Raw genomic sequence first — 25,337 nt, forward strand, 5'->3', positions numbered from 1 at the left:
AGCTGGAACCTGTTTTAGCCTTTATTTGACTCAAATCGGGAGGGGCAGCACGGGGGGCGCAGGGGGAGCGCCCGGGGCAGCCCGGGCACGGAGCAGGACACGCAGCAGGGGCCAGGCACGGTGCTGAGCGCCTCACCGGTCCACCTCTCCGAAGACGATGTCCTGCGTGCCTGGAGGGAGGGAATGGGGAGGTGAGGGCAGGACCGAGCCCTGCTCCCCAGCCCCCCCAGGGGCTCACGCGGGTGCAGGAGCCCCCGGTGCAAACGTACCGATGATGGCCACGACGTCTGCCAGCATGTGGCCCTGCGACATCCTGTCCAGGCCGGCCTGAAGTGGAGAAGAGACACGCATCAGCCCCGAGTTGCCCCGCGGTGCGATGGGGCCAGCTTCGCTCGAGGGCTGCCCCCCGGCCCCGCGCCGCCCGCCGTCCCCGTGCCCCCTCGATTCGCTCGATCCCGCGGAGATCGAGCCGGCAGGAAGGCGCCCGCTGCGGTCAGGAGCCGGAGGCACGAGCCTCGAGGCGCGGCTGCCTTCGTCCAACAGCTGCCGGCGGTGCTGGGGCCGTGGCTTCCGGAGCGGGGCCCTGCTGGCAGCCCCCCCCCGGCTCAGGCCAGGCCCCCAGCGGCACGGCCCCGGCTCGCAGCTGGAGGAAGTGGTCAGCTATCGGCGGGGAGAGGAAGCGGGCTCCAGCTCCGAGGCTCAAGCACGAGAGGCTGCGACCCGGGGCTCGGGGGGAAGAAAGCTCATTGCGGACAGAGCCGGCGCCAGCCGAGCCGCCCGGTGGGGATGGGGACGTGCAGGTGACAGCCAGGTCCCCGCAGACGTCACTTGGCCCCCAGGCGGCCTCGCAGCAGGGCCACAAGGGGCTGGCGCTGCTCGGAGGGCAGATGCGGCCACCCCAGGCTCCCCCTGGCCCCCCCAAGTCCCCTACCAGGTGGGCGAAGCCGGGCGCCTTGATCTTGCAGCGGTAGGGGCGGCTGCTGCCGTCCGAGACGAGGTAAACGCCGAATTCGCCCTGCAGGGACACGGGGACAGAGCTGGTGACGCTGCGGGGGGCTGCGGCTGCCACATCCAGCCCCAGACAGCACCAAGAGGCCCTGGGACAGGACAGGATGCGTGCGGTGTCCGAGCAGCCGCAAGGTCTGTGCCCTTCACACGCCAGGTGACAAGAGCAGCGCCATGTCCCCAGAGGCATCGCGGCGCAGGCTGGCGCCCGCCACCCTCCTCCCACCCCCCCGACCAAGCTGGGTGCCAGCCCAGGCAGGGCTCAGCCCCCTTAAACAGCACAAGAAGGGCACCTTGGGGGCCTCGACGGCCGTGTAGGTGGCTCCGGGGGGCACCTGGTAGCCCTCGGTGTAGAGCTTGAAGTGATGGATCAGGGACTCCATGGAGGTCTGCAGAGAGAGGCCGCCGTCGGGGCTGGGCGCAGGCAGGGGCCGCCCGTGTCCTGCCCACCGGTGACGGGCGTGTAGGAGGACGAGGCCGGGCAGCGTTGGGTCTCCTCGGTGCCAGCCCCTGCCTCCCCTAGGAGCGTTTTTTTGGGCTCGGGGGTTCCCCGGTGTGAACTGGGGGGCTGGCAGGAGGCCAGGCCTTTACCTTCATCTCCGCCCGCTTGGGAGGGGAGATTTTGGCGTCGTCCACCTTGATCTCCCCCTCGGGCATCTTGTTGAGGCACTGCAGGATGATGCGGAGGGACTGGCGCATCTCCTCCACGCGGCACAGGTACCTGGGGGGGCAGAGGGGGGTGCTCAGCGCGGGTGCTGTGCTGGGAAGGGAGCGGCCGGCCGGGGCGCGGGGACGTACCGGTCGTAGCAGTCCCCTCGGGAGCCGATGGGGACGTCGAACTCCACCTGGTCGTAGACGTCGTAGGGCTGGGTCTTGCGCAGATCCCAGTGGATCCCCGAGCCCCGCAGCATCACCCCGCTGCGTGGAGAGAAGCGGCTGAGCAGGGGGACCGAAGAACCACCCCGAGTCCCAAAGCGGACCCCGCTGCAGGAGGAAGGGCTCTGCACCGAGGGGACCTGGAAAGGGGCCACGAGCTCCTCGCCTGCGCGCACCACGGCCTCCCAGAAGGGTTGGGGGACAGCCGGCAGGTAAAGCCATGCAGGACACGGTGTCACAGCTCCTGCCACGCTGCCCCTCCGGTAGCACTGCTCTGACACCAAGCAGCGGCACCTGGAGCCAGGCAGGGGCCAGCACCGACCCCGAGCAGCCCCAGAGCAAGCCCTGAGCAGCCCCCCCACCCCGAGGAGCAGCCCCCCCCACCCCGAGGAGCAGCCCAGGAGCCGCGGGACCCACCTGAAGCCGTAGTTGAGCGCCTCCTCGGCCGTTATGACCCCGATGTCGACCGTGCGGTTCTTCCAGATGCGGTTGTTGGTCAGCATCTGCGGGCAGCGGGGCCTCAGCCACCCGTCCCCCGGTGCCACAGCAGCGTCCCGACGCAGCCCCCGTCCCTCCCGCTGCCACCACCCGGGGGACAACCCCACGCTGGCCATGCCCAGGGGACAGCAGGGAGACCCCAGCCCCCCAGGGCAGGGGGGAAATGGGGCCGGTCCCTCCCTCCCCGGTGTCCCCTGTCCCCGCGTCGCGGCCGAGCCTCACCTCCTCCACCTCATCTACCCGCATGGAGAAGTTCTTGACGAACTCGTAGATGTCGTCCATCAGCCCCAGGGGCAGGTCCTGGGTGCGAGGAGGGGGGAGATCAGCCCGGGTGGGACCAGGGACCACCAGGGGTGCCCCCCCAGCCTGGGGGGGGGGGGGGGGCTGCAGGGAGCCTTTACCTGGTGAACCCCGCCGGGGCGGATGTAGGCGGCGTGCATCCGCGCCCCCGAGACCCGCTCGTAGAACTCAAACATCTGCAGGGGGGCAGAGCAAGGGGGGGGCTCCGTCCGCCGGCCTCGGGCCCCTCAAACCGGCCCCGAGGGCGGCTGCAGCTGCCCGGCCTCTTCCCCATCCCAGCCACGGCCCCGTTCCTTTACCTTCTCCCTCTCCTCAAACATCCAGAAGAAGGGGGTCATGGCTCCGATGTCCAGCGCGTGCGTGGTGACCGCCATGATGTGGTTGAGCAGCCGGGTGATCTCCGCGAAGAGGACTGGGGGCGCAGAGGGGTGAGAGGGGGGCAGAGCGGGGAGAAACCCCCCCCCCCCCGGCCCCTTCCCCGGGCAGGCAGGAGGCCGTCCTCACCTCGGATCCACTGAGCCCTCAGGGGCGGGCGGATGTTGAGCAGCTTCTCCACGGCCAGGGAGTAGGCCTGCTCGTTGCACATCATGGACACGTAGTCGAGGCGGTCGAAATAGGGCAGGGCCTGGCAAAAGGGGCGACCTCGAGGGGCTGCGGCCAGCACCCACGGCACTCGGAGCACGACGGCGGCTTTCCTCTCCCCCAGGGGGCACGTGAGCCCCAAAAGGAGCCCGGGAGCCCCAAAAGGAGCCCGAAAGCTCCAGCCCTGGAGGCGTACGGGTGGGCCTTCCTCGGAACACGGCGTGAGGGAGGGGGGTAACGTGCCCCGACAGCTTTTTGGCTGGCACCAAGCGTGCGGTGTCGTCCCCCACCCCCCCCCCCCTCCCAGCCCTGGGTTATTTCAGGCTTCGCTTCTCCCGCCAGCACCAAGGTTAAATCCGGGCGGGATACCAAATCAGCAGGGCGCTGTTTACAAACGCCACGACAAAACCCAACAGGCAGAGAAATCCCCGTGCAGCGCTGACGCAGCCGGCTCGACAGCTGCAGGCAGATGGCCGCGGACAGCCCCTCGTGTGCTGGCCCTCCCGGCAGAAAGGAGACCCTCGGGCTCCCCTCGCCGCTTCCCCAAATCCTCGCGGCGGGACGGAGAAAAAACCGGCACCTGGGAGGCTCTCGGAGCCCCCCGCGTTTACCTGGAGGTACGTCTTGTACTCGATGAGCTTCTCGGTGCCTCGGTGCAGCAGGCCGACGTGGGGGTCGCACTTCTTCACCGTCTCCCCGCTCAGCTCCATCACCAAGCGCAGGACCCCGTGGGCGGCCGGGTGCTGGGGCCCGAAATTGATGGTGAGGCTGGAGACCTTCTTGTGGGCCGGGGGGTCTTTGTCTGCTCGGGGGGACAGGAGGGGAATCAGGCAGGGAGACAGCTCGGCAGTGCTGCGGCCCCGCGGTGTTGGTGGAGCGGGACGGGACCTGCCCCACTGAGCACCCTGACTGCCCCCCCCGGAGCTCAGGGGGCCCCAAAACCCAGCCTGACACCCGCTGGGCATCCAGCAAGCCCCAGGCCGGCACAGGACCCTACTGAGCACCCTCCATAGCCTGTGGGTGCCCAGCACCCCCACCCCAGAACCTTTCCCAGACTCTCGGGCACCCCATTCCTCCTCCTGCACCTCCCTATGGAGGCTGACCCCCCCGGGCTCCCCCCCACCGTGAGCCCGACGCCCTCGGGGGTGCCCCCAGCCCCTCACCGTCCCAGGGCGGCGGCACCCACTTCTCCGTCTCCCTGCTCGGGTACATGATGGCACCGGCGAACTGCTGCGCCCAGTCCACATCGGGCTGCCACTGCCGGGCCCTGGGGGACCGACGGGGGTCAGAGCGGGACAGGAAGGCCCAGGCCCGGCCCCCGACCCCAGATCCCAGACCCTGGCCCCTGACCCAGGCCCTAGACTCCAGATCCCAGGTCCCTGCCCCAGGTTCCAGGTCCCTGACCCCCGAACCCCGACCCCAGGCCCCAGATCCCAAATCCCAGACCCCAGGTCCCAGACCCCAGACCCCCAACCCTCAACCCCCAGCCCCAGACCCCAGGTCCCAGACCCCAGATCCCAGACCCCCGACCCCCAACCCCTAACCCAGACCCCCGGCCCCAGGCTCCAGGCTCCAGACCTCCAACCCCCAATCCCTAGCCCCAGACCCCAGGCCCCAAACCCCAAGCCCAGACCCCAGGTCCCGACCCCAGGCCCTAGACCCCAGATCCCAGGTCCTGGCCCCAGGTTCCAGGTCCCTGACCCCCAACCCCCGACCCCAGGCCCCAGACCCCAGGTCCCCAACCTCCAACCCCCGGCCCCAGGCCCCAGGTCCTGGCCCCAGACCCCAGATCCCAGACCCCAGTCCCAGGCCCCAGACCCTGGCGCCAGCCCCCAGATCCCAGCCCCCAGATCCCAGGTCCCCAACCCCAGACCCCAAACTCCAGACCCCAGACCCCAGCCCCCCAAACCCCAACCCCAGACCCAGGCCCCAGGCCCCCGACCCCCAACCCCAGCCCCCGCTCCCGCCCCCCCTCCGTCCCCCGGCCCTTCCCTCCCGCCCCCCACCCTCACCGGGCCGGGGCCACCCCGAGCCGCGCCGCCGCCGCCCGCAGCCCCGCGGGTGCCCGCAGCCCCCCCAGCGCCCGCAGCGCCCGCAGCGCCGCCATCTCGCCCTTGGCACCGCGCAGGCGCCGCCGCCGCCGCCGTCATTCCCCCGCGGCGGGGTCGGGGCCGGGCGCCATCTTGGGGGAGGGCGGGTGAAGCCACGTTGCCGCCATGTTGACTGTGGGCAAAAGCAGGGCGGGGGGGGGGGGGCTGCTCGGCCGCCATGCTTGCTGAGGGAAACATCCGGGAAACCGGCGCGGGTGCTGCCGCCATCTTTGGGGCGGGCAGAGGGGCAGGGATGGGGGGGTCGGGGGTGGGGGCAGAGGGGACAGGGAGGGACAGAGGGGGACAGAGGGGGACAGAGGGGGGACGGGGGGGGCAGAGGGGACACAGGGGGACAAGGGGGACAGAGGGGACGGGGGGGACAGAGGGGGACAGAGGGGGGACGGGGGGGGCAGAGGGGACACGGGGACAAGGGGGACAGAGGGGACGGGGGGGACAGAGGGGGAACAGAGGGGACAGAGGGGGATGGGGGGGCAGAGGGGACAGAGGGGACGGGGGGGGCAGAGGGGACAGAGGGGGGACAAGAGGGGGACAGAGGGAGATGGGGGGGGGCAGAAGGGACGGGGGGGGCAGAGGGGACGGGTGGGGACCAGATTGAGTGGGATGGGGACGGAGAAGGCAGGGCTGGGACGGAGGGGGCAGGGCAAGCAGGACCCCCCCCGCCATGTCCCCAAAACGTGACATGACCCAAATTGCCCCCCCACCCCAGGGGCCTTCCCTGCGGGGGGACATGGGGACAATCGGGCCGTGCCAGCACCCTCCGTGCCCCTGCTGTCCTCACCCCTCCCAGGCTCCCCCAGCCCCACGGCCATGCCAGCTCCCGCGGCCTCATCCTGCGTCACCGACCCCGGTGACGCCAGCGTCCGCTCAGGGTCGTCACGGCTGTCCCCGACCCCGCGTGAGTCACGGCGGCCCCGCGATGCCGGCCAGATGTTGGCCGCTGGCCACCCCGCGTCCGCCTGGATCCCACCCAGGAGGAGCTCCCGCGGCGCTGAGCAGCTCCCAGAGCCCGAGGGTGCCCCCGGTGCCACCGTGTCCCCGTGCACACGCGTGTGCGTTTGTGGGTGCAGGCGTGTGACGGGCGGGCACTGGTGTGTTTGGGGGTGCACACGTGTGTATATGCATGTGTGTGCACGTGACGGTGTGGTTTTTGTGCACACGTGCGCTGGTGTGTGTGAGTGTGCACCGCGTGTGTTGGCCCCGTGTGTGTGCTGGGGGCATTCGTGCGTGGGTCTGGCTGTGGCTGGAAAATGCTGGAGGTGGGGATGCTGGAACTGGGGACAGTGGGACTGGAACTGGGAATACAGGAATTGGGGGTGCTGGAGCCGAGGGTGCTGGAGCTGGGGGTACTGAAACTGGGTGTGCTGGAACTGGGTGCGCTGGAACTGGGGGTGCTGGAGCCGGGGGTACTGGGGGTTCTGGAACTAGGATGCTGGAGCTGAGAGCAGTGGAACTGGGGGGGTGCTGGAGCTGGGGGTGCTGGAGCAGATGCCGGAGGCAGAGGACTCTGCACGTGTGGGATGCCGGATCCGGCGGATGCTGGTGCTGGGAACGCCGGCCGTGCCGGACGCCCAACCGGGCGGATGCTGGAGCCCACAGGACGCCGGCCGTGCCAGGTGCCGGATCCGGCGGATGCTGGAGCCAGGGGTTGCCAGCGGCTTCCAGCCCCCCCCACACCCCGGATGCTGGATCCGGTGAATTCTGCTTGTGCTGGCCATGGTGGGCTCCCGGTGGGCTCCTGGGGGGCTCCTGGGGAGCTCCCGGGGGGCTCCCAGTCCCAGCGGCGCTACCGGGCACGCATGGGTGCTGGTGCCGGCTGCAGGCTCTGGGTGCCGGGGGGGTCCCGTGGGTGCAGCCCAGCACCCCGCGGCACAGAGGCCCTTTGTGCGGCAGCGCCGGGTGCCGCCGGCTCCCTTTGTGCGGGGCCGCGTCACCCTGTTGTTCTCCCGGGGACAGCGGGGACGGCACCGGCACCGCGGCACCCCTGGGCCACGCAGGGCACCCCGAGATGGGTGGGGGTGCTGGGGCAGGAAGGGTGGCTGGGCTCAGCCCTGGTTACGAGAAGGGAGGAAGCAGGATACGGCCCTTGTCTGGCCGGGCCGGGCCGGGGGCCAGGCGGTGACTCTGGCAGCGTGACACATCGTGGGGGGCCCTGCCGGGAAAGGGGGACACGGGGAGGGGGCCGGGAGGGACCCGCGTGGGAACAGGATGGGATGGAGGGGACAGGAGGGGACAGGGAGTGATGGAGGGGACAGGGAGTGACGAAGGGGACAGGATGGGATGGGGGGGGCGGGCAGCAATGGAGGGGACAGGATGGGACGGAGGGAATAGGGAGCAATGGAGGGGACAGGAAGGGACAGAAGGGACAGGATGGGCCGGGGGGGACGCGGAGGAGCGGGGCGTTGCGGGCAGGGGATGCTCCGGGGGTCCCCAGCCCCACGCCCCCCCCCTTGGCACAGCAGCCCCCGTTCCCGGGGCTTCCCCGTTGCCGGGCCCCGGCCGGGCTCAGCCTTCCCGGAACCTCCCGGGGGGGGCAGCGCGGGTTTCCCCCCCCCGCCCCCGTCCCCCCCCCGTCCCGGGGCCGCCTCCCCGCCCGTTAAAAGGCGGCGGCGGGGGCAGGCTCGGCCGCCGAACCGGAGAGAGCCGCCGGGGACGCGGTGCCCCGGGCCATGCGCTGCGCGCTCCTGGCGCTCCTCGCCGCCGCCGCCGCCGCCACCGGGGCCGCGCCGGGTCCCGCCTGTCCCGTTACGGCCCCGGGGGGAGCCGAGCCGCGGCCCCGGGGGGAGCCGGCCCCGAGGAGAGCCAAGGTACGGCCGGGATGGGACGGACCGGGGGGCTGGGACGTATCGGGATGTATCGGGACGTATCGGGACACAGCGCGACATATCGGGATATTGGAACATATCGGGACATATCGGGACATATCGGGACACATCGGGAGTGGCACCGGCTCGGAGGGATGCGACCCAGACGAGCACCCCCAGGGGACGGCCGGGACCCTGCAGGGTGGGGGACACCGGGGAGGGGCGCACGGGGACAGGGCACGGGCTGGCACCCGTGGGAACAGCAGCGCCGGGGACTGGGGACACCGGCACCGGCTGGCACGGTGCTGGGGGACACTGGTGTGGAGTCACGTGGTACTGGGGGACACTGGGAAGGGATGGCACAGTGACAAGGGACATTGGCACAGTGATGGGTGACACCAGGGTGGGCTGGCACAGTGCTGGGGGACACCGGTGTGGGGTCACATAGTGCTGGGGGACACTGGTGTGGGCTGGCACAGCGTTAAGGGACATTGGCAAGGTGATGAATGACACTGGGATGGGATGGGACAGTGACAAGGGACATTGGCACAGTGATGGGTGACACCAGGGTGGGCTGGCACGGTGCTGGGGCACACTGGTGTGGGGTCAGCCATCAATGGGGGACACCAGCGTGAGCTGGCACGGTGCTGGGGGGACACCAGCATGGGGTGGCACGGTGCTGGGGACACCGGGACGGGGACACTGACGCCGGGGGACAGCATCCCGCCCCGGTGCCCTGCCCAACGCCCGCTCCCCGGCAGCGCTTCGCCTCGGTGCCGCGCTTCGTGGAGATGCTGGTGGTGGCGGACGAGTCGATGGCGCGCTTCCACGGCGCGGGGCTGCGGCCGTACCTGCTGACGGTGCTGGCGGCCGCCGCCAGGTCCTTCCGGCACGGCAGCCTGGGCAACGCCGTGGAGCTGCGGGTGACGCGCCTGCTGGTGCTGGGCCCCGACACCCCGGGGCCCCCCGCCACCTCCAACGCCGCCCAGATGCTCCGCAACTTCTGCCGGTGGCAGCGGGACCTCAACGTCCCCGACGAGGACAGTCCCCTCCACTTCGACACCGCCATCCTCTTCACACGGCAGGTGGGGAATGGGGACGGGCTGCGGGGTGGGGGTGGGGGGCTGGCTGGGTCCCTGGGTGCCCCCTGAAGGTGTTTGGGTGCTGGCAGGGTCCCTAAGACCTGCCCCGGGGAGTTCGGGTGCTTGGGGTAGGACCCCTGGGATCTTGGGGTGCAGGCTGGGTTCTTGGGGTACCTGCGGGTGCTTGGATGCTGGTTGGGTCCCTGGGGTGTCCATGGGATTTTGGGTGCTCGTGGGGTTCTCAGAGCCCATCCCAGAGAGTTTAGGTGCTGGGTAGGATCCCGTGGGTGCTGGGTAGGATCCCTTGGGTGCTAGGTGAGATCCCCGGGATGCCCACCGAGGTGTTTGGGCACTGGTTGGGTCCCTGGGATGCTTTGTGGGTATTTGGGTGCTGGCAGGGACCCCGAGCCTCATCCCAGAGACTTTGGGTGCTGGGAAGGATCCCTGGGTCCCCACCAGTTGTGTGGGTGCTGGGTGTCCCCGGGATCTCAGGGCGCAGGCAGGGTCAGCGGGGTACCCGTGGGTGTTTGGGTGCTGGTGGGGTGCTGGGTGCCCCAGGATGCCCCCCCCAGCCCTGTGCACCCCCCCAGGACCTGTGTGGGGCGGCCACGTGCGACACCCTGGGCATGGCCGACGTGGGCACCGCCTGTGACCCCGAGCGCAGCTGCGCCATCGTGGAGGACGACGGGCTGCAGTCCGCCCTCACGGCCGCCCACGAGCTCGGTGAGCACCAGAGGGGGGGACACAAACGCAAGGCCCCCATCCCCGGCCAAGCCCCCGGGGGGCTGACGGCTCCGTCCATGCGCAGGGCACATCTTCAGCATGCCGCACGACGACTCGCAGCACTGCACGGAGCTCAACGGCCCCGCGGGCTCCTCGCGCCTCGTGATGGCCCCGGTCATGTCCTCGGTGCCGCCCGGCGAGATGTGGTCCCCGTGCAGCGCCCGCTTCATCACCGATTTCCTGGATAACGGCCACGGTACGACCCGCCGGCCCCCCGGCCCCGCAGCATCCCCGGGGACATCCCGTGCAGCCGTGTCACCTCCCCGCAGGTCAATGCCTCCTGGACAAGCCCTCGGAGTGGCTGCGGCTGCCGACGGCGCTGCCGGGCGCCGTGTACCCGGTGGAGCGGCAGTGCCAGCTGGCTTTCGGCGCGGACTCACGGCACTGCGGGGACGTGCAGCCGCCCTGCGCCGCGCTCTGGTGCAGCGGCCGCGCCGGCGGGCGAGCCATTTGCCAGACCAAGCATTTCCCCTGGGCCGACGGCACGCCGTGCGGGCCCGGCAGAGCCTGCATGAGCGGGCAGTGCGTGGGCATCGCCGCCATGGAGGAGCTCAACGTGAGTGCCGGGACGCTCCGGGTGGGACGCGGGCACCGGCAGCGCTTTGACGTTTTGCTTCTCCCCTCGCAGACCCCTGTGGACGGTGCCTGGGGGCCGTGGGGGCCGTGGGGCAGCTGCTCGCGGAGCTGCGGCGGCGGCGTCAGCTTCTCCCACCGCTCCTGCGCCCGCCCCGCGCCCCGCAGCGGCGGCCGCTACTGCCGGGGGGAGCGGAGCCGGTTCCGCTCCTGCAACGCCGGGGCCTGTCCCGGGAGCAGCCGTGAGTGGGGCCGGGATGGGGCGCACCGGGAGGGTTTTGGGGGCAGCGCCGGTGCTGACTGTGTCCCCCCCCCCGCAGCCCTGGCTTTCCGGGAGGAGCAGTGCGCTGCCTACAACCATCGCCCCGACGTCTTCAAGGGGCTGCCGGCCGCGGGGGACTGGGTGCCGCGCTACAGCGGCGTCCCCGAGAAGGACCGGTGCAAGCTGACCTGCCAGTCGCGCAGCCTGGGCTACTACCACGTGCTGGAGCCAAGGGTGAGCGTCCCCGTCCCGCGTCCCCCTCCCCACGGTGGCACCCCGGGGTGCTGAGGCCGTGGCGTCTGTGCCGCAGGTGGCCGACGGGACGCCCTGCTCGCCCGAGGGCACCGGGGTGTGCGTGCAGGGCCGCTGCATCCCCACCGGCTGCGACCGCGTCATCGGCTCCAAGAAGAGGTTCGACAAGTGCATGGTGTGCGGCGGCGACGGCTCCACCTGCACCAAGGTCTCCGGCATCTTCACCAAGCCCCGGTGAGCACCCAAGGGTGGCGGCAGCGTGGGGGACACCCCCGGGTGCCCGGCGTTCCCCCCCTGCCACCCCCTCCAACGCTATCACTGCCCCACAGCTACGGCTACAACGACGTGGTCACCATCCCGGCGGGCGCCACGCACCTCCTGGTGCGGCAGGGCTCGCCGGCGGGCAGCGGTGACGCCGGTGACAGCGGTGACAGCATCTACCTGGCGCTGCGGCAGCCGTCCGGCGGCTCCCTGCTCAACGGCGGCTACGTCCTGGTGCCCTCGGAGAGCACGGTGACGCTGGCGGGCGGCGTCACGCTGCGCTACAGCGGGGCCACGGCCGCCACCGAGACGTTGGCGTGCCGGGGGCCGCTGCGCGAGCCGCTGGTGCTGCAGGCGCTGGTGGTGGACGAGCGGCGCCCGCCCCGCTTGAAGTACAGCTTCTTCGCCCCCCTGCGCCCGGCGGCGGCGTGGGAGAAGCAGAAAGCGGAGATCTTGGCGATCCTGCGGAACCGCTGGCGGCAGGCCTAGCGCTTGGGGTTATTTATTTGGTTATTTATTGCCCGCGGGGGCACCCACCCGTGTGTCTACCTCAGCCCCTCCTCGGGCAGAGCGGGGCCCCCCACCCCCGGGCTGGCCTCGGGGGCCCCCCCGCGTGGTCCCTGTCTCTCTCAGCCACCCGCAGCGCGGTGGGGGGGTTATTTAAAGGTATTTATGGAGCCCGCTCGCTGTTTTTGTGGTCCTTGGCGGGGGTGCCGGGCTGCGTCGACCCCCCCAGCCCTCCCAGCACCCATCTCCTGCACCAAGACTTCCATAGAAAGGAACTTTATTGGGTGCCAGCCCCCCCCGAAAATCCTCCACACCTGGTGCCCCGCAGCGTCTGGCACCCCCGGGTGCACGGACGGGACCTCCCCGGGGCGCCCAGGTTTTGGGGCGGCAGAGTCCCCCCCCCACGGTGCGGAAGGTGGCCAGGCGTGGGGGTGCTGCCGTCCCCCGGCGGTTTTGGGGGGGGCTCAGACGTCGCAGGCGGGCAGGGGGGTGTACGCGGGGCCGGCCGGGGTCCCGCAGCTGCAGGGGAAGAGCCAGCCGAGCACGCAGCCCCTCCCGAACACCTCCTGCAGCAGCGCCAGCTTGGCGCGACACCCCCGCGGCCGCTTCGCCTCCTTCAGCCCCCGGCCGCGGAGCTGCTCCGGCGCCGGCTCGTCCGTGATGATGGACACGACCTGGGACGGGACGGGACGCGGGGGGGGGGGGGACAGGTACGTCACCGCCGCCGCCCCGCGCAGCGCCCCGATCCCCGCTCAGCCCCCGCTGACCTGGTCGTAGAACACGACGGTGACGAAGGCGCCGAAGAGGAGGGACTCCAGCAGCAGGACGATGCAGTGGGCGCTGGGGGGGGGCAGCGTGGGGCCGAGGGCTGGCGCCGACGTGGGGCAGCCCTGGGTCCCCCCCCCCCCCGCAGCCCCCCACAGCCCTGGCATCCCCCCCCGCCGCCCCCCACTCACGTCTGGACGTGGTTTTCGGCTCCGTCTCCTCCCGCTGGCCCCAGCCACGCGACCAGCACCAGCCCCGCGGCGTAGGCGCTGGCCAGCCCTGGCACGGAGCGAGCGGTGAGCAGCGAGCTGGAGCCCGGTGCCGCGGGGCTGAGCCCCCCCAGGGAGCCCCCACCACCCCCCCGGTGCAAACCCGGAGCCACCGCTTACCGGCGTAGAAGAGGAACTGGATGAAATATTTCTGGTTTAACTCCCCGACGCAGTTATTGATCCTACAGACAGACAGCACGACGACACCTCGCTGTCCCCTCCTCGGAGCGTCCCCTGGGGACCCGAGGGGGATCCCGGCGAGGTCCCCGGGGACTGGCGGGGGTCCCGGGGGGGTCCCCAGGGCACCTACCAGGGGCAGTGGTGGTCCATGCGGCGCACGCAGCGGTGGCAGACGCGGCAGTGGTGGGCGCGGGGGGGGCGATACGCCTCGCAGCGGCTGCAGACCGTCCACTCCTCAGGGCTCTGGGGGGGGGGAGGGGGGGGCAGCGCTCAGCCACCCCCCCCCCAAGCCCGAGGCTGCCCCCCCCCCAACCCCCCCCCGGGGGCTCACCCGCTCGGTTTTGCGCGGGGCGGCGCTGCGCAGGTCCGAGAAGTCGATGGCGGTGCCGGGGAGGGGAACGGTGCCTGGGGGGGGGGGGGGGGGGGGAGGGCAGCGCGGGGCCGTGAGCACCCACCTCACCTCACCTCACCTCACCGGGAGTCCGGTACCGGTAAAAGGCCGGGCTGGGGGTGGCGGCGGGCGGCGCTCACCGGGGTCGGCGAAGACGGCGCGCGTGTGGCAGGCCAGCAGCAGCAGCACGATGAGGTTGAACGTCACGGCGTGGAACGGGCACCACGGGCTGCGGGGGGACGGAGCGGGGTCAGGGCGGCGCCAGCACCACGGGGACCCCACAGACCCAGCGCCCCGCAGACATCGGAAGGGACCAAGAACCCTGGGGAGACCCCAGGGACCCTGCACCCCGGGGACCTGCCTGGGACGCAAACTCCGGGGACCCGGGACCCTCGGGGGGGCGCCCACGGCCCCCATATCCCCGGTGGGGACCCCGGGGACCCCACGGACCCAGCGCCCGGGGGGAGACCTCGCAGGGCCCGAACCCCGGGGACTCGGGACCCTGAGGGGGGAGGGACCCAAGACCCCGGGGGGGCCCCCACGGCCCCCGCACCCCAGTGGGGACCCCGGGGGCACCTCACGGCCCCGCACCCCCGGTGAGGACCCAGCGGCCCCGGGGGGACCCCACGGCCCCAGGGACCGGCAGGGAGAGGCGACGCCGGACCCGGTGACCCCCAGTTCCCCTCCGGTGCCCTCCCAGCGCCCCCCGGGGCCCTCCCGGTGCCCTCCCGGTGCCCTCCGGTGCCCCCCGGTTGCCCTCCCGGTGCTCCCCGGTGCCCACCCGCTGCCCTCCCGGTTCCCCGCGGTGCCTCCCGGTTCCCCCCGGTTCCCTCCCGGTGCCCTCCGGTGCTCCCCAGTCCCCCCCGGTGCCGCCCGGTGCCGGCTCCGGGCGCCACCTGCCGCGGAGGGCGGGCCCCGGCAGGACGTGGGCGAGCACGGCGTAGTCGGCATAGCCCACGCTGAGGTAGGCGAGCAGCGGGCAGAGGGCGCCGCACGGGTCCCGCCCGCACCGCGCCGCCGCCGCCGCCGCCGCCGCCATCCCGGCGCCCCGCTCCCCCGCCGCCCGCCGCGGCACTTCCGGCTCGCCCGCCGCGCCCAATCGGAGCGCCCGCTCGGCGTGACGTCACGAGAAAAGGGCGGGGGCAACCCGCGCCGGCAGGGCGGTGGCGGCGTGCGCGGTTGCCGCGGCAACGGGGGCGTGGCCTCGAGGAGCCCCGCCCCCTGCCGCCGTGCCCGGCGTCCCCCTGGTCCTAGCGCCCGCCCGCCGCCGGTGCCGGCCCCGCGCCCCCCGCCCCCGGCTCCCCGCGGGCCGTCCCCCGGGGCGGGCGTCCCGAGCCCGCCGCGCCCCGCCCGGTCCCGCCCCCGCCCTCCTCCTCCCGCGCGGCCCCTTTAAGGCCTCGCCACGTCTGCGCTGCCCGCCCCGCTCCGAGATGGCGGCGGCCGGGAGGGGCTGAGCCCGGCGGTGGCGGCGCCCACCGGGGGCGGCGGCTTCAGCGCCACCGGGGCCCGGCCGGGAGCTCCGGGGCCGCTCCTCGGCTTCCGCAGCGTCCCCGCCATGAGGCCCGGCCCCCGCACAGACGCGGCCCCGGCCCCGGGGGCGGCCCGGTGAAGGCCCCGTCCGGCGAAGGAAGGCTCCAGGGCCCCGGCCCGGCGAAGGTCCCGGGACCGGCCCGGTAAAGGCTCGGCAAAGGTCCGGCCCAGCGAAGGGAGGCTCCGTGGAGGCCGCCCGGTGAGGACCCGGTGAAGGAAGACTTGGGGGAGGCCGTCCGGTGAAGGCCCCGGGACCGGCCCGGTAAAGGCCCGGCCCAGCAAAGGGAGGCTCTGGGGAGGCTGCCCGGTGCCGCCCGGTGAAGGCCCCGTCCCGGTGAAGGCCCCGGTGCAGGCCCGTCCCCATCCCCGTCCCCGCCATGCTGCGGCGGCTGCTGGAGCGGCCGTGCACGCTGGCCCTGCTGGTGGGCTGCCAGTTCGCCTTCGTCGCCTACTTCTCCCTGGGCGGCTTCCGCAACCTCACCTCGCTCTTCGGCCGCGCCGCCGGCCCCGTCTTCGACTACACCCGCACCCACGACGTCTACACCAACTTCAGCCGCCTGCAGCCGCCCGCCGCCCGCCTCGACGCCGACCCCGCGCAGCCGCCGCCCTACTGCCCCGAGCGCTCGCCCTTCCTCGGTGAGTCGGGGCCGGGTGGCTCTGAGCCCCCCTGGGGGATTCGGTGCGAGCTGGGGGGGGGATCCGCGTGTCCCCCGCCACGGGGACCGGCTGGTGGGGTTCGTCCCCGCTCGGTCACCATCGCCCCGTTTCCCCGCGCAGTCGGCCCGCTGACGGTGAGCTTCAGCCGGGTGCCCACGCTGGAGCAGATCCGGGCCAAGAACCCGGCGGTGCAGGCGGGGGGCCGCTACCAGCCGGCCGCCTGCGAGGCTCGCTCCCGCACCGCCGTCATCGTCCCCTACCGCAACCGCGAGAGCCACCTGGGCTACCTGCTCTACTACCTGCACCCCTTCCTGCAGCGCCAGCAGCTGCAGTACGGCATCTACCTGGTGCACCAGGTGAGTGCTGGGGGCCGGGGCTCGGCACCGGGGCTCGTGCCAGGGGGGTCCAGCTGCTCCCAGCCGTCTTTTGCCCCCCAAACCCGTAGGCGGGCAACGGCACCTTCAACCGCGCCAAGCTGCTGAACGTGGGGGTGAAGGAGGCGCTGAAGGACGAGGAGTGGGACTGCCTCTTCCTGCACGACGTCGATCTCATCCCCGAGAACGACTACAACCTCTACACCTGCGACCCCTGGAACCCCAAGCACGTCTCGGTCGCCATGAACAAGTTTGGGTACAAGTAAGTGCTGGGGGTGGGGGGGGGGGTACCCGGGCAGCCGGCCCCGCTGCCTGCCTGGCTCAGCCGCTCGGCTCTCCCCGCAGCCTGCCCTACTCGCAGTACTTCGGGGGGGTCTCGGCTCTCACCCCGGATCAGTACATGAAGATCAACGGCTTCCCCAACGAGTACTGGGGCTGGGGCGGCGAGGACGATGACATTGCCACCAGGTAGGACACGGGGGGGTGCTGCCCGCCCCACTGCCCCCCTCGCTACCAGGAAAAGCGGTGTCCCCGTGTCCCATTTCTGCACGGGACAAAGGGTGTGGGTGGCTTCGCTGGCACGCTGGAGGGTGGCCAGGCTCCATGGGTGTGTCCTGGCATCCTGGTGATGTGGAGACTGTCGCAGGGTGCGCCTCGCTGGCATGAAGATCGTCCGCCCGCCCGTCTCCATCGGCCACTACAAGATGGTGAAGCACAAGGGCGACAAAGGCAACGAGGAGAACCCGCACAGGTGGGGAGCTGGCACGGGACCAGCACGGGGCCACCGGTGGGTGCCAGCGGGTGCCAGTGGGTGATGCTCTCGCTGTCCCCGCAGGTTCGACCTGCTGATCCGCACGCAGCGGATGTGGACGCAGGACGGGATGAACTCCCTCACCTACACGCTGCTGGCCAAGCACCTGCACCCGCTCTACACCAACCTGACCGTGGACATCGGCAGCGACCCCCGCGCCGGCCGAAGCCGCCAGGGCCCCGGCCGCGAGGGACAGAGGTACCGCAGCAGCAACAGCCCCTTCCGGGAGGAGATGCTGCGCAAGCTGCCGGGGCTGGGGGACCTCAGGCTGGCCCTGTCCCCGCGGCTGCCCACAGCGGGGAACGGCACCCGGGGCGGCGCTGGCTCTGCCGGGGGGGTCACCGAGCGCAGCCCCGAGGCGACCGGGGACGGCGGCAGCCTGGCTGTGGCAGAGGGGACCCTTCCCACACACGGGTACAACCAGAGCTGGCCACCGGGCCCCCGTTAACCCCCCCCTGTGTGAACTGTTGGCTGGGAACCGGCACCGTGACGGGCCCCCCCCCGGCATGCACCGGTTGCCAGGGCCGGCTCGTGCTGTTGCCTTGCTGGAGAGACCGTGGGGAGCGGCGAGCACGGAGCAGCCCGGGGAGCTGCTGGCTGCAGGGCTGGTGCCTGGCGCGGGGGGGGGGGGAGCCCCTCAGAAAAGGGGCCGGGGGAGCCCCGGGGGCGTTGGGGACTGGCTCGGCCCCGTCTCCCCGTAGGCGTGCAGGTGCCTGAAGAGAGTTGCAGGCTCCGCTGCTGGTGTGCGGTTATTTATTCTATTTATGAGCTGCTCCCTGGGCCTTTATAAGGGGTTTTCCATTAAAAAAACAACACTTTGTCCTACTGCTGCTGGCTGCTGGGACGGGGAGAGCTGGGTTGGGCCCCCCCCCGCAGGGGGCTCAGCCCCCCAGGAGCCGCCCGACGGCCGCTTTGGCGCTGGCGATGCAGTCGTTGACGGAGACCCCGGCGTAGGAGGCGCCGACGAGGCTCAGGGGCAGCCGCTGCTCCGCCAGGAAGCGGCCGATGCGCTCTGCGGGACGGACGGACGGACAGGCGGACGGACAGGCGGACGGTGGCAGCCTCTGCGTGTCCCCGTATCCCCGGGGCCCCGTCCCCCCGTCCCCAGCCTTACCCATTCGCTGCCAGTGGCCCAGCGTGTACTGGGGGATGCAGGCCTGCAGAGGGAGCAGCCGGTGAGCCCCGGGACCCCCCCGGCACCCTCCCCAAACCCCCCAACCCCGTCACCCACCTGCTGCACTCTGACGAGGGCGCGTGCCGGTGCCGCCGCCAGCCCCAGCTGCTCCCGCGCCGCCGCCTGCGCCCGGTGCAGCAGCGTGGCCGGGGCCGTGGCGGCCGGGTCCCCGAAAGCTCGCGTGAACCAGGCGCCCCCCAGCATCACCTGCAGCGGCAGCAGCAGCCCCGTGAGCCCCCCCCCCCTCCCCATGGCATTTCCCCCCTCCCCTTTATTCCCCCGGCGCCCTCACCCACCGTCAGCCGCACCGAAGCCGGCCCCGCGCCGTCGTGCTGCGGGAAGGCCACCGAGTCGTAGACGATGCCCAGGAGGGAGTCATCCTCGGAGGAAGGCACCAGGTGCCCGAAGCCCTTTGGGGGGGGGAGGAGAGGGGTGAGCAGGGTGGGGGGCACCCCTGGGTGCTGGGGGGTGCGGGGCTCTCACCGTGACGGGCAGCGTGACGCCCTCGTACTGCAGGTTCACCACGGCCACTGCCACCGTGGGGATGCGCCGCAGCTCCTGCGCCAGGGGCTCGGCCTCGGCCGGCAGCGCCTCCGCCAGGGCTGGAAGCGGAGTTTGGGGGAGATTCAGGGGGATTTGGGGGGGGGGTCTGCATCCTCCCTGCACCCCCAGGAGGAGTCTGGGTACCCCAGCACCCACCTGCGGCTGGGAGGGCGCTGATGATGTGGTCGGCTGTCACGGTGCCATCTGCCAGGGTGAGCTGGGGGGAGAGGGAGAGGGGGGTGCTGGGAGGGGAACCCGGGGTCCTGGCCCCCCCCCCGCCCCCCAAGCCATGGGGTGAGCCCAGAGGGTCCCCTGGGGGGTCCCAGGCCCCTTAATGGGGTGTGAAACGTATTGGAGCCCCCAACCCCTGGGGAAGGAGCCCAAGGGCCCTGGCCCCCGCCCCAAGTCTAGGGAGGGGACCCCAGGGGTCGTGGCCCCCCCCTCAAATTATGGGATAGGAACAGGGGGATCCCGGCACCTCCAAATTATGGGGCGTGAACGCAGGGCTCCCAGCACCTCCCTGGGCCAGCACCCTAAGCGTCCGGAGGGGACGGGAACCAAATTTTGGGACCCCATCGCTGGAAAGAGCCCCCCCGTGAAGGCACGGGACCCCCCCCCCCCCCCCCCGAGGGCAGCGCGGGTCCCTACCTGCCACCGGCCGTCGTGGCGGTGCCGCAGGCTGCGCAGGGGCGCGTGGCAGCGCAGCTCGACGCCGCGGGGGCGCAGGAAGGCGGCCAGCGCCTCGGGCAGGCTCTCCATCCCGCGCCGCAGCGACCACTGGCTCCAGCGCTCGGCGCGCGCCCGCCGGCTCAGCCCCGACTCGGCCCCGCGCTCCTGCCCTGCGGGGACACAGCCGCTCCGGCACCGTGCCACCGGGGTCCCCCCCGTGTCCCCCTCCATGTCCTACCGGTGCCCCTTTGGTGTCCCTGCGTGCTGGAGGCAGCCCCAGGGTGTCCCCTCCACGTCCCCCCGTGCCGCAGTGGCGGCGACCCAGGCGTCCCCAGCCCCGGGGCGTCCCCTCTCAGCCCCCAGGTGCCGTGGTGGCAGCTCCGAGGTACCACGACAGGCAGCTCCGGTGTCCCTGCACGTGCTGGTGGCAGCACCGTGATGTCCCCACGCTGCAGCAGCAGCACCGGGGCGTCCCCTCTGCGTCCCCAGCATGCCACAGTGGCAGCACCACGGTGTCCCCATGTGCCACAGCAGCAGCACCAGGGTGTCCATGCACCACGCCGGCAGCCTGGGGTGTCCCCTCGGTGTCCCCACGTGCCACAGGGGCAGCGCTGGCTCTCCCCTGGGTGTCCCCAACCGCCGCGGTGCCATCCCCGGGCTGTCCCCTCGGTGTCCCCTTCCCGGCTCTCACCCGCGCCCAGCGCCAGCCCCAGCAGCACGGAGCGCCGGCGCCGCTCGGCGTGGAAGAGCGCGGGGAAGCAGGAGCGGACGCTGAGCTCCCGGCAGTCCCCGGCGAACACCCCCCGGCACAGGCTGTCCACCGCGATGTCGGCCACCTGCGGGGACACGCGGCGGGGTGAGGCGGCCCCCGCCCGGCCCCTGCAGCCCCCCGATAAGCCCCCCACGGGGCGTTATCGCCCCCGCGCAGGCACCCACCTCCCGGCCGAAGCGGCGGCGGGCGAAGGCGTGCACGCTCTCGTCGGGCTCCTTCCCGGCCGGCGCCAGCAGGTCCCGCAGCCCGCTCCACAGCAGCGCCCGCGAGAAGGGGGGCACCGGCCGCAGCAGCCCCCTGGGGACGGCGGGGGGTCAGGGGACGGGAGCCCCCAGGGTGGTGGTGGTAGGGGTGGGGGGGTGGCACCTACCCCAGCCCCGAGGGCAGCTTGTGCAGGGCGCCGGCGGCGTAGAGGAAGCGGTGCCTGGAGGCCGGGTGGTCCCCGGGGACGGGCAGGACCTCGCTCTCCAGGCCGAGCTCCGAGACCTGCGGGGACGTGGGCAGGACGGGGACGGCACCGGGGGGATGCGGGCAGCCCCCCCCGGGACCCCCCCAGACACCGGCACCAACCTGGAGACCCCGCAGAAACCATCCAGGGATCCCCAGGAGCCTGGCACCCACCCAGGACCCCCCCCCCCAACACCCTGAAATCCCCCCAGGACCCCTCCCCAAGGACCCTGACACCCCCCTAGGGACCCCCCAGGGCCCCCCCAAGACCCCGACACCCCCCAGGGCCCCCCCAACACCCCCCCAGGGCCCCTCCCCATCCCCCTGCGCCCCCCTTTCCCCCACCCCAAGGACCCCCCACCCCAGGGACCCCCCGCACCCCCCCCCGGTACCATGTGCAGGGTGTCGGTGCCCGCTGCCCCCCCGGGCCGGACTCCCCTGGGCCCGTGCTCGAAGACGGCCCCGTCCTCGGTGCGGGTGCTCTGCAGCCACCCCCCGAGGCGGCCGCTGGCCTCCAGCAGCACCACCTGGGGGGGGGGAAACCGCGGTCACGGGCACCGGGGGGCACCGGGGGGGGACCGGGGGGAACTGGGGGGTACCGGGGGGCACCGGGGGGGAACCGAGGGGAACCGGGGGGGACCGGGGGGAACCGGGGGGGAACCGAGGGGAACCGGGGGGGACCGGGGGGAACCGGGGGGCACCGGAGGGGACCGGAGGGAACCGGGGGGCACCGGGGGCACCGGGAGGCACTGGGGGGGCACCGGGAGGGAACCGGGGAAGGTGCACAGAGCCCCCCCCGTCCCCCCCCGCTCACCTTGGGCGGCCGGGGGGCGCGGGCCAGGTGGTAGCAGGCGGCCAGGCCGCTGATGCCGCCCCCCAGCACGGCCACGGTGCGCGGCATGGGGGCGCGGGGTGAGGGGGGGGGCCCGGGGGGTGCCCGGCCCGTCCGCGCTCCCCTCCCGGTTTCCCTCCGGACGCCGAAGCCGCGCGCACCGCTCTGGGCTCGTGGGGGCCCGCCCCTCCTGGGTGATTGGCGGGGAGGGAAGGGGCGGGGCTAACGGCAGCCAATGGCGCGGCGCTGCCTCGTTGATGGACGTGGCATGCGCCCCGCAGGCCCCGCCCCTATGATGACCCCACCCCTATTGGTGGCCCCGCCCCCCGGAGTGCCCCCGCCGCCTGATTGGCCCCGCCCTTGTGCTCCATGCCCCGCCCCTCCCCAACAAACCACGCCCCCTCCCTATAAGACACGCGTGAAATAAGCCCCGCCCCGTGCCCATAGCCCCGCCCCCGTGCCCATAGCCCCGCCCCTCGCTTCTAGCCCCACCCCCTCTCTCTGCCCCCGCCCCCAGCGCCCCCAGCCGGGGCTGCCGCCCCCCCCCCCGCCCCCAAACTGCTCCTTTTTGGTCTTTTCTTAATAAATTTATTCACAAAAGCCCCTCGCGGGGCAGCCGGGGCTATGTACAGCCGCCCGCCCGCGGCCCCCTCCAGCCCCGGGGGGGGGGACCGGGACCGGGACCGGGACCGGGGGGGGGTGGGAGGGGTGCCGGGGGGGGGGCGGCTCAGGGCCTCCTGCCGGGGGGGTCAGTGGAGCTCGTAGAAGAGGACGTAGCCCTCGCTGGACGGCACCTGGTTCTCGCTGATGGGCGACACGCTGCGGCCGCAGCCTCAGCACGGAGCCAAGGGGGGGCCGCAGGGTGCGGCTGGGGGGGGGGGGGGTGTTGAGGGGGTTTGGGGGGGTTGGGGGGTCCGGGGGGGTCGGGGTTTGGGGGCTGGGGGGCACCTACCGGGAGTCGTTGTAGAGCCTGCCAGCCCGAGGGGTCGCGGCAGAAGGCGGTGTAGTGGCCGTAGTGCACGCTGCCCGAGTGGTTGCAGAGCGCGTACAGGCTGTAGACGGGGCTGCCTGCGTGTGTGTGTGTGTGGGGGGGGGGCACAGCTCAGCGCTGACCCCCCCTGAACCCCCCCACCCCGCCGACCCCCCCGTGCCCCCCCCCCCACCCCCCCTTACCCGCCTTCTCGCTGGCGAACTCGCGCAGGTTGAGCTGCTGCAGGGGGAAGTCGACGAAGACGGAGCACTTCTTGATGGAGTAGCGCGTGGTGGAGAAGCGGTTGAGGTCTGGGTTTGCCCCGCGTCAAGGGACGTCGCCGGGCGGGTGCGGGGACCCTCCGGAGACACCCCCCCCCCCCCAAAATAAAAGAAATCCCCCCCCCCCCGAAAAATAAAAGACAGGCTCCCAAAGGATACGCAGCACCAGGACGCGGGGGAAGCGCTGGATGGTGAGCTTCTTGGTGCTGCGCGTCCGCTGCCGGCACTTGTCGCACACGGGCGCGTTCTCCGAGTCCAGCTCCTCCTCCTTGGTGAAGAGGCTGAAGCAGTCGTGCAGCGAAACCTTCCCGCCCGCGAAGCTCTTCTGCGGGGCACGGGGGGGGGGGGGGAGGCGGGGAGCTCAGGGGGGTCGGCGGGGAGGGGCTCCGGGGGGGGGTGGGGGTGCGGCACGGCGGGGGGGACCCCGTCCTACCTTGGGGATGGGCAGGGAGAGGTCGCAGAAGACCTCGAAGGTGGTGGAGCGGTAGCCGCACGCCTGGCACTTGAGGCAGCTCTTCAGCTGCCCCACGAAGAGGTCTGGGGGGGCGAGGGGGGGGTCGGGTCGGTCCCACAGGGCTGGGGACCCCCCCGAGGGGCCGGGGCCGCCCCGTGACGGCCGGGCTCACCCACGATCTTGCTGTCCTCCCTCTCCAGGTACCGCTTCCACATCAGGTTGGCGCGCTCGTCGTCGCTGCGGGGGGGGCAGGGGGGGCCGCTGAGGCGCGGCCCCGAGGCCGGGTGTCCCCCCCCCAGTCCCCCCGTGTCCCCTCACCTCAGCGTGTCGGCGTCCTCGGGCGCAGGGGCGCGGCGCGTGTCCGCGAGGATGCTGGGCGTCCTGCGGCCCTTGCGGTTGATCTCGGCGTGCAGCCGGTCCATGAAGAACTTGAGGAACTCCTGCGCGTCCTGCTGGCTGCACCGCGGGGCCCTCAGCACCCATGGGTGCCCCTGGCCCCGCTGAATCCCACGGGCAGACTCAGAACCCCTCAGAAGGACAACGGGGCGGGGGGGGGGGGGGGGGGGGGGGGCGCGATCCCCCGCCTCACCGCTGCCGTGCCCTGGGGACCTCCAGCACCCACTCAGGGGGGACGTGGCTCAGCACCCAGAGGTCCCCCCCCAGCACCCAGCTGCAGGGATCGGGATGAGCACAGCACCCACGATAAGGACGGTGCTGAGCACCCCCAGCACCCAACCGCAAGGGGCTAGCACCCAGGGGTCCCCCCCAGCACCCACCCACGAGGACAAGGCTGGGCCCCCAGCGGTCCCCCACGGCCCCAACCAGCACCCAGGGGCCGCCCCCAGCACCCAACCACGAGCATGAGGGCAAGCACCCATGGGTGCCCCGCGGGCCGGGGCCCAGCCCGACCTGTAGCCGGTGAAGGAGGGGACGTATTTCTGAAAGACGGCCTTGAAGCGCCCGGGGTTGACGGCCTCGGTGGACTCGGGGTGCCACAGCGCCGCGATGACGTCGGCGAAGGCTGCGGGGACAAGGGGGGGGGGGGGGGGCGGCGAGCGGGCGTCGGGGCGGTTTACGTAAGGGGGATTAGCACCCGTGGGTGCCGTGTCGGCGGCGGGGGGCTGGGGGGGTGGCACCCACCCTCGGTGAGCTCCTGGGGGGCGCGGGGCCCGGCGGGCTGCTCCTGCAGGAAGTCCTTGCGCAGGCAGTAGTCGCGCAGCGGCTTGGTGCTGCTCAGGCACTGCAGCACCGCGTTCATGAAGCACTGCGGGCACAGCGGGGGGGGGGCGCGGTGACACCCCCCCGGCACCCCGTCCCCCTGTCCCCACCCCCCCCCGCACTCCGGGGAGCCCCCGGGGGCGTCAGGAGGGGTCCTGGGATGGGGCTGAGCACCCGTCGTGGCACCGAGGGGGTGGCAGGGGCGTCCCCTGAAGGGACGGGGGGGGGATGGGGGGCTGCCAGGTGGGGGGCACGAGGAGTCGGGGAGGGGGGGACGACAGGCAGGGGGGGGGGGGATGGGGACGCGGGGATGTGGGGGTGGGCGGCGCAGGGACGTGGGGATGTGGGGAGGGGGATGTGGGGACAAGGACGGGGGACGGGGACAAGGGGACGTTGGGATGGGGATGTGGGGACACTGGGGACAAGGACCGGGACAGGGACACGTGGACATAGGGAGGGGGACGCGGGGACGCTGGGCACAGGGACCGGGGACGGGGACGCGGGGACGCTGGGCACAGGGGCGTTGGTGCTGCCCGGATTCCTCGCGCAGGGACGGGGACGCGGGGACGCGGAAAAGGCGGCGACGTGGGGGTGCCAGGCACGGGGACACGGGGGCGAGGGGACGCGAGGTGCGGGGACCCGGGGACGCTGGGGACAGGGGGCTGAGGGGCACGGGGACGCCGGGGACGAACACCCGCTTACCGTGTTGCCCAGATTCCTGAGCCCGACGTGGCCGGAGCCCAGCAGCAGCGCGTGGTGCGTCTGCGGGGACACGAAGGCAGAGCCGTGAGCCAACCCCCCCCCCACCCCCCCGGCACCCCCCGGGCTCGGCGCGAGCGCCGCCGTTACCTCGCCGCCGACGAGCAGCAGCCCCAGGACCGCCGCCTGCGCCACCGACTCGGCCACGTCGGCGCCGCGGCCCCGGAGGTCCCGGCGGGGCAGGAGGCCGCGGGGCAGTTCGCGGGGCAGCTCCACCAGCGTGGCGCCCCGCGGCCCCGCCATGGCTCCGGCACCGCGGCACCGGCCGGGCCCCCCCGGCGCTTCGTTAAGCCCCCCGCGCTCGCGGGCTTGATCCGATTTGCCTCCCGGGCTATTCTGGGCCGGGCC

The 25,337-nt window shown here is 72.9% G+C and overlaps 6 protein-coding genes across 10 annotated transcripts; 2 read left to right on the plus strand and 4 right to left on the minus strand.

The window, feature by feature from the left end:
• Nucleotides 1–3: 3 nt before the first annotated feature.
• NDUFS2 (NADH:ubiquinone oxidoreductase core subunit S2) lies at nt 4–5,386 on the minus strand. The gene is made up of 14 exons (XM_035570810.1): nt 5,274–5,386; nt 4,425–4,528; nt 3,873–4,063; nt 3,184–3,304; nt 2,979–3,091; nt 2,781–2,855; nt 2,602–2,679; nt 2,299–2,384; nt 1,804–1,923; nt 1,597–1,726; nt 1,299–1,394; nt 932–1,015; nt 270–327; nt 4–170 (listed from the first exon to the last, which is right to left on the minus strand). The coding sequence occupies exons 1-14, from the start codon at nt 5,366–5,368 to the stop codon at nt 133–135; spliced, it is 1,389 nt and encodes a 462-aa protein (XP_035426703.1). The 5' UTR covers nt 5,369–5,386; the 3' UTR covers nt 4–132.
• Nucleotides 5,387–8,038: 2,652 nt separating this feature from the next.
• Nucleotides 8,039–12,017, plus strand: ADAMTS4 (ADAM metallopeptidase with thrombospondin type 1 motif 4). Its single transcript, XM_035570808.2, has 9 exons — nt 8,039–8,176; nt 8,935–9,258; nt 9,846–9,978; nt 10,064–10,234; nt 10,308–10,594; nt 10,667–10,853; nt 10,932–11,107; nt 11,184–11,359; nt 11,455–12,017. The coding sequence occupies exons 1-9, from the start codon at nt 8,039–8,041 to the stop codon at nt 11,873–11,875; spliced, it is 2,013 nt and encodes a 670-aa protein (XP_035426701.2). The 3' UTR covers nt 11,876–12,017.
• Nucleotides 12,018–12,153: 136 nt separating this feature from the next.
• LOC118260496 (palmitoyltransferase ZDHHC3-like) lies at nt 12,154–14,561 on the minus strand. Of its 3 annotated transcripts, XM_035570809.2 has the most exons (8): nt 14,395–14,561; nt 13,639–13,727; nt 13,439–13,512; nt 13,238–13,350; nt 13,048–13,109; nt 12,850–12,937; nt 12,661–12,733; nt 12,154–12,567 (listed from the first exon to the last, which is right to left on the minus strand). In XM_035570809.2, the coding sequence occupies exons 1-8, from the start codon at nt 14,535–14,537 to the stop codon at nt 12,358–12,360; spliced, it is 852 nt and encodes a 283-aa protein (XP_035426702.1). In that variant the 5' UTR covers nt 14,538–14,561; the 3' UTR covers nt 12,154–12,357. The 3 variants fall into 3 exon arrangements, with proteins under 3 accessions (XP_035426702.1, XP_050572810.1, XP_050572811.1); XM_050716853.1 differs by lacking the exon at nt 13,439–13,512 and having other exon boundaries at nt 13,583–13,727; XM_050716854.1 differs by lacking the exon at nt 13,439–13,512 and having other exon boundaries at nt 13,238–13,324; nt 13,578–13,727.
• Nucleotides 14,562–14,902: 341 nt separating this feature from the next.
• Nucleotides 14,903–17,695, plus strand: B4GALT3 (beta-1,4-galactosyltransferase 3). Of its 2 annotated transcripts, XM_035570819.2 has the most exons (6): nt 14,912–15,664; nt 15,806–16,041; nt 16,131–16,321; nt 16,405–16,527; nt 16,706–16,810; nt 16,895–17,695. In XM_035570819.2, exons 1-6 carry the CDS (start codon nt 15,406–15,408, stop codon nt 17,316–17,318), a joined length of 1,338 nt encoding a protein of 445 aa, XP_035426712.1. In that variant the 5' UTR covers nt 14,912–15,405; the 3' UTR covers nt 17,319–17,695. The 2 variants fall into 2 exon arrangements, with proteins under 2 accessions (XP_035426713.1, XP_035426712.1); XM_035570820.2 differs by lacking the exon at nt 16,405–16,527 and having other exon boundaries at nt 14,903–15,664.
• Nucleotides 17,610–21,454, minus strand: PPOX (protoporphyrinogen oxidase). Of its 2 annotated transcripts, XM_035570817.2 has the most exons (12): nt 21,290–21,454; nt 20,868–21,002; nt 20,399–20,514; nt 20,193–20,325; nt 19,948–20,092; nt 19,236–19,426; nt 18,744–18,804; nt 18,528–18,646; nt 18,341–18,454; nt 18,102–18,251; nt 17,985–18,027; nt 17,610–17,882 (listed from the first exon to the last, which is right to left on the minus strand). In XM_035570817.2, exons 1-12 carry the CDS (start codon nt 21,374–21,376, stop codon nt 17,752–17,754), a joined length of 1,425 nt encoding a protein of 474 aa, XP_035426710.1. In that variant the 5' UTR covers nt 21,377–21,454; the 3' UTR covers nt 17,610–17,751. The 2 variants fall into 2 exon arrangements, with proteins under 2 accessions (XP_035426710.1, XP_035426711.1); XM_035570818.2 differs by lacking the exon at nt 18,102–18,251.
• A 602-nt stretch (nt 21,455–22,056) lies between these two features.
• On the minus strand, nt 22,057–25,232 carry USP21 (ubiquitin specific peptidase 21). The gene is given in 12 exon segments (XM_035570647.2): nt 22,057–22,126; nt 22,260–22,279; nt 22,281–22,375; nt 22,481–22,588; nt 22,718–22,883; nt 22,992–23,095; nt 23,185–23,249; nt 23,331–23,468; nt 23,922–24,033; nt 24,153–24,276; nt 24,933–24,992; nt 25,080–25,232. Coding segments are annotated over 12 exon segments (1,215 nt in total).
• Between the last annotated feature and the right edge of the window lie 105 nt (nt 25,233–25,337).

This window comes from Cygnus atratus, unplaced genomic scaffold (genome assembly GCF_013377495.2).
Source record: "Cygnus atratus isolate AKBS03 ecotype Queensland, Australia unplaced genomic scaffold, CAtr_DNAZoo_HiC_assembly HiC_scaffold_46, whole genome shotgun sequence".
NCBI classification, from domain to species: Eukaryota; Metazoa; Chordata; class Aves; order Anseriformes; family Anatidae; genus Cygnus; species Cygnus atratus.

What these genes read in the sequence shown, in the direction of transcription:
- LOC118260496 (XM_035570809.2), bottom strand. Translation starts at nt 14,537, where the DNA reads ATGGCGGCGGCGGCGGCGGCGGCGGCGCGGTGCGGGCGGGACCCGTGC. An exon ending in ATGGACCACCACTGCCCCTG is followed by an intron (nt 13,110 to 13,237) that starts GTAGGTGCCCTG and finishes GTCTGTCTGTAG; the next exon opens with GATCAATAACTGCGTCGGGG. An exon ending in GCCGAAAACCACGTCCAGAC is followed by an intron (nt 12,734 to 12,849) that starts GTGAGTGGGGGG and finishes GCCCCCCCCCAG; the next exon opens with CGCCCACTGCATCGTCCTGC.
- NDUFS2 (XM_035570810.1), bottom strand. Translation starts at nt 5,368, where the DNA reads ATGGCGGCGCTGCGGGCGCTGCGGGCGCTGGGGGGGCTGCGGGCACCC. An exon ending in TGTTTGAGGAGAGGGAGAAG is followed by an intron (nt 2,856 to 2,978) that starts GTAAAGGAACGG and finishes GCCCCCCTGCAG; the next exon opens with ATGTTTGAGTTCTACGAGCG. An exon ending in GGGTAGATGAGGTGGAGGAG is followed by an intron (nt 2,385 to 2,601) that starts GTGAGGCTCGGC and finishes CGCTGCCCGCAG; the next exon opens with ATGCTGACCAACAACCGCAT.
- ADAMTS4 (XM_035570808.2), top strand. Translation starts at nt 8,039, where the DNA reads ATGCGCTGCGCGCTCCTGGCGCTCCTCGCCGCCGCCGCCGCCGCCACC. An exon ending in CACGGCCGCCCACGAGCTCG is followed by an intron (nt 9,979 to 10,063) that starts GTGAGCACCAGA and finishes GTCCATGCGCAG; the next exon opens with GGCACATCTTCAGCATGCCG. An exon ending in GGCATCTTCACCAAGCCCCG is followed by an intron (nt 11,360 to 11,454) that starts GTGAGCACCCAA and finishes ACTGCCCCACAG; the next exon opens with CTACGGCTACAACGACGTGG.
- B4GALT3 (XM_035570819.2), top strand. Translation starts at nt 15,406, where the DNA reads ATGCTGCGGCGGCTGCTGGAGCGGCCGTGCACGCTGGCCCTGCTGGTG. An exon ending in ATGAACAAGTTTGGGTACAA is followed by an intron (nt 16,322 to 16,404) that starts GTAAGTGCTGGG and finishes CTCTCCCCGCAG; the next exon opens with CCTGCCCTACTCGCAGTACT. An exon ending in AACGAGGAGAACCCGCACAG is followed by an intron (nt 16,811 to 16,894) that starts GTGGGGAGCTGG and finishes CTGTCCCCGCAG; the next exon opens with GTTCGACCTGCTGATCCGCA.
- PPOX (XM_035570817.2), bottom strand. Translation starts at nt 21,376, where the DNA reads ATGCCGCGCACCGTGGCCGTGCTGGGGGGCGGCATCAGCGGCCTGGCC. An exon ending in CAGCGCCCTCCCAGCCGCAG is followed by an intron (nt 18,647 to 18,743) that starts GTGGGTGCTGGG and finishes CTCCGCTTCCAG; the next exon opens with CCCTGGCGGAGGCGCTGCCG. An exon ending in CGGCTTCGGTGCGGCTGACG is followed by an intron (nt 18,252 to 18,340) that starts GTGGGTGAGGGC and finishes CTGCCGCTGCAG; the next exon opens with GTGATGCTGGGGGGCGCCTG.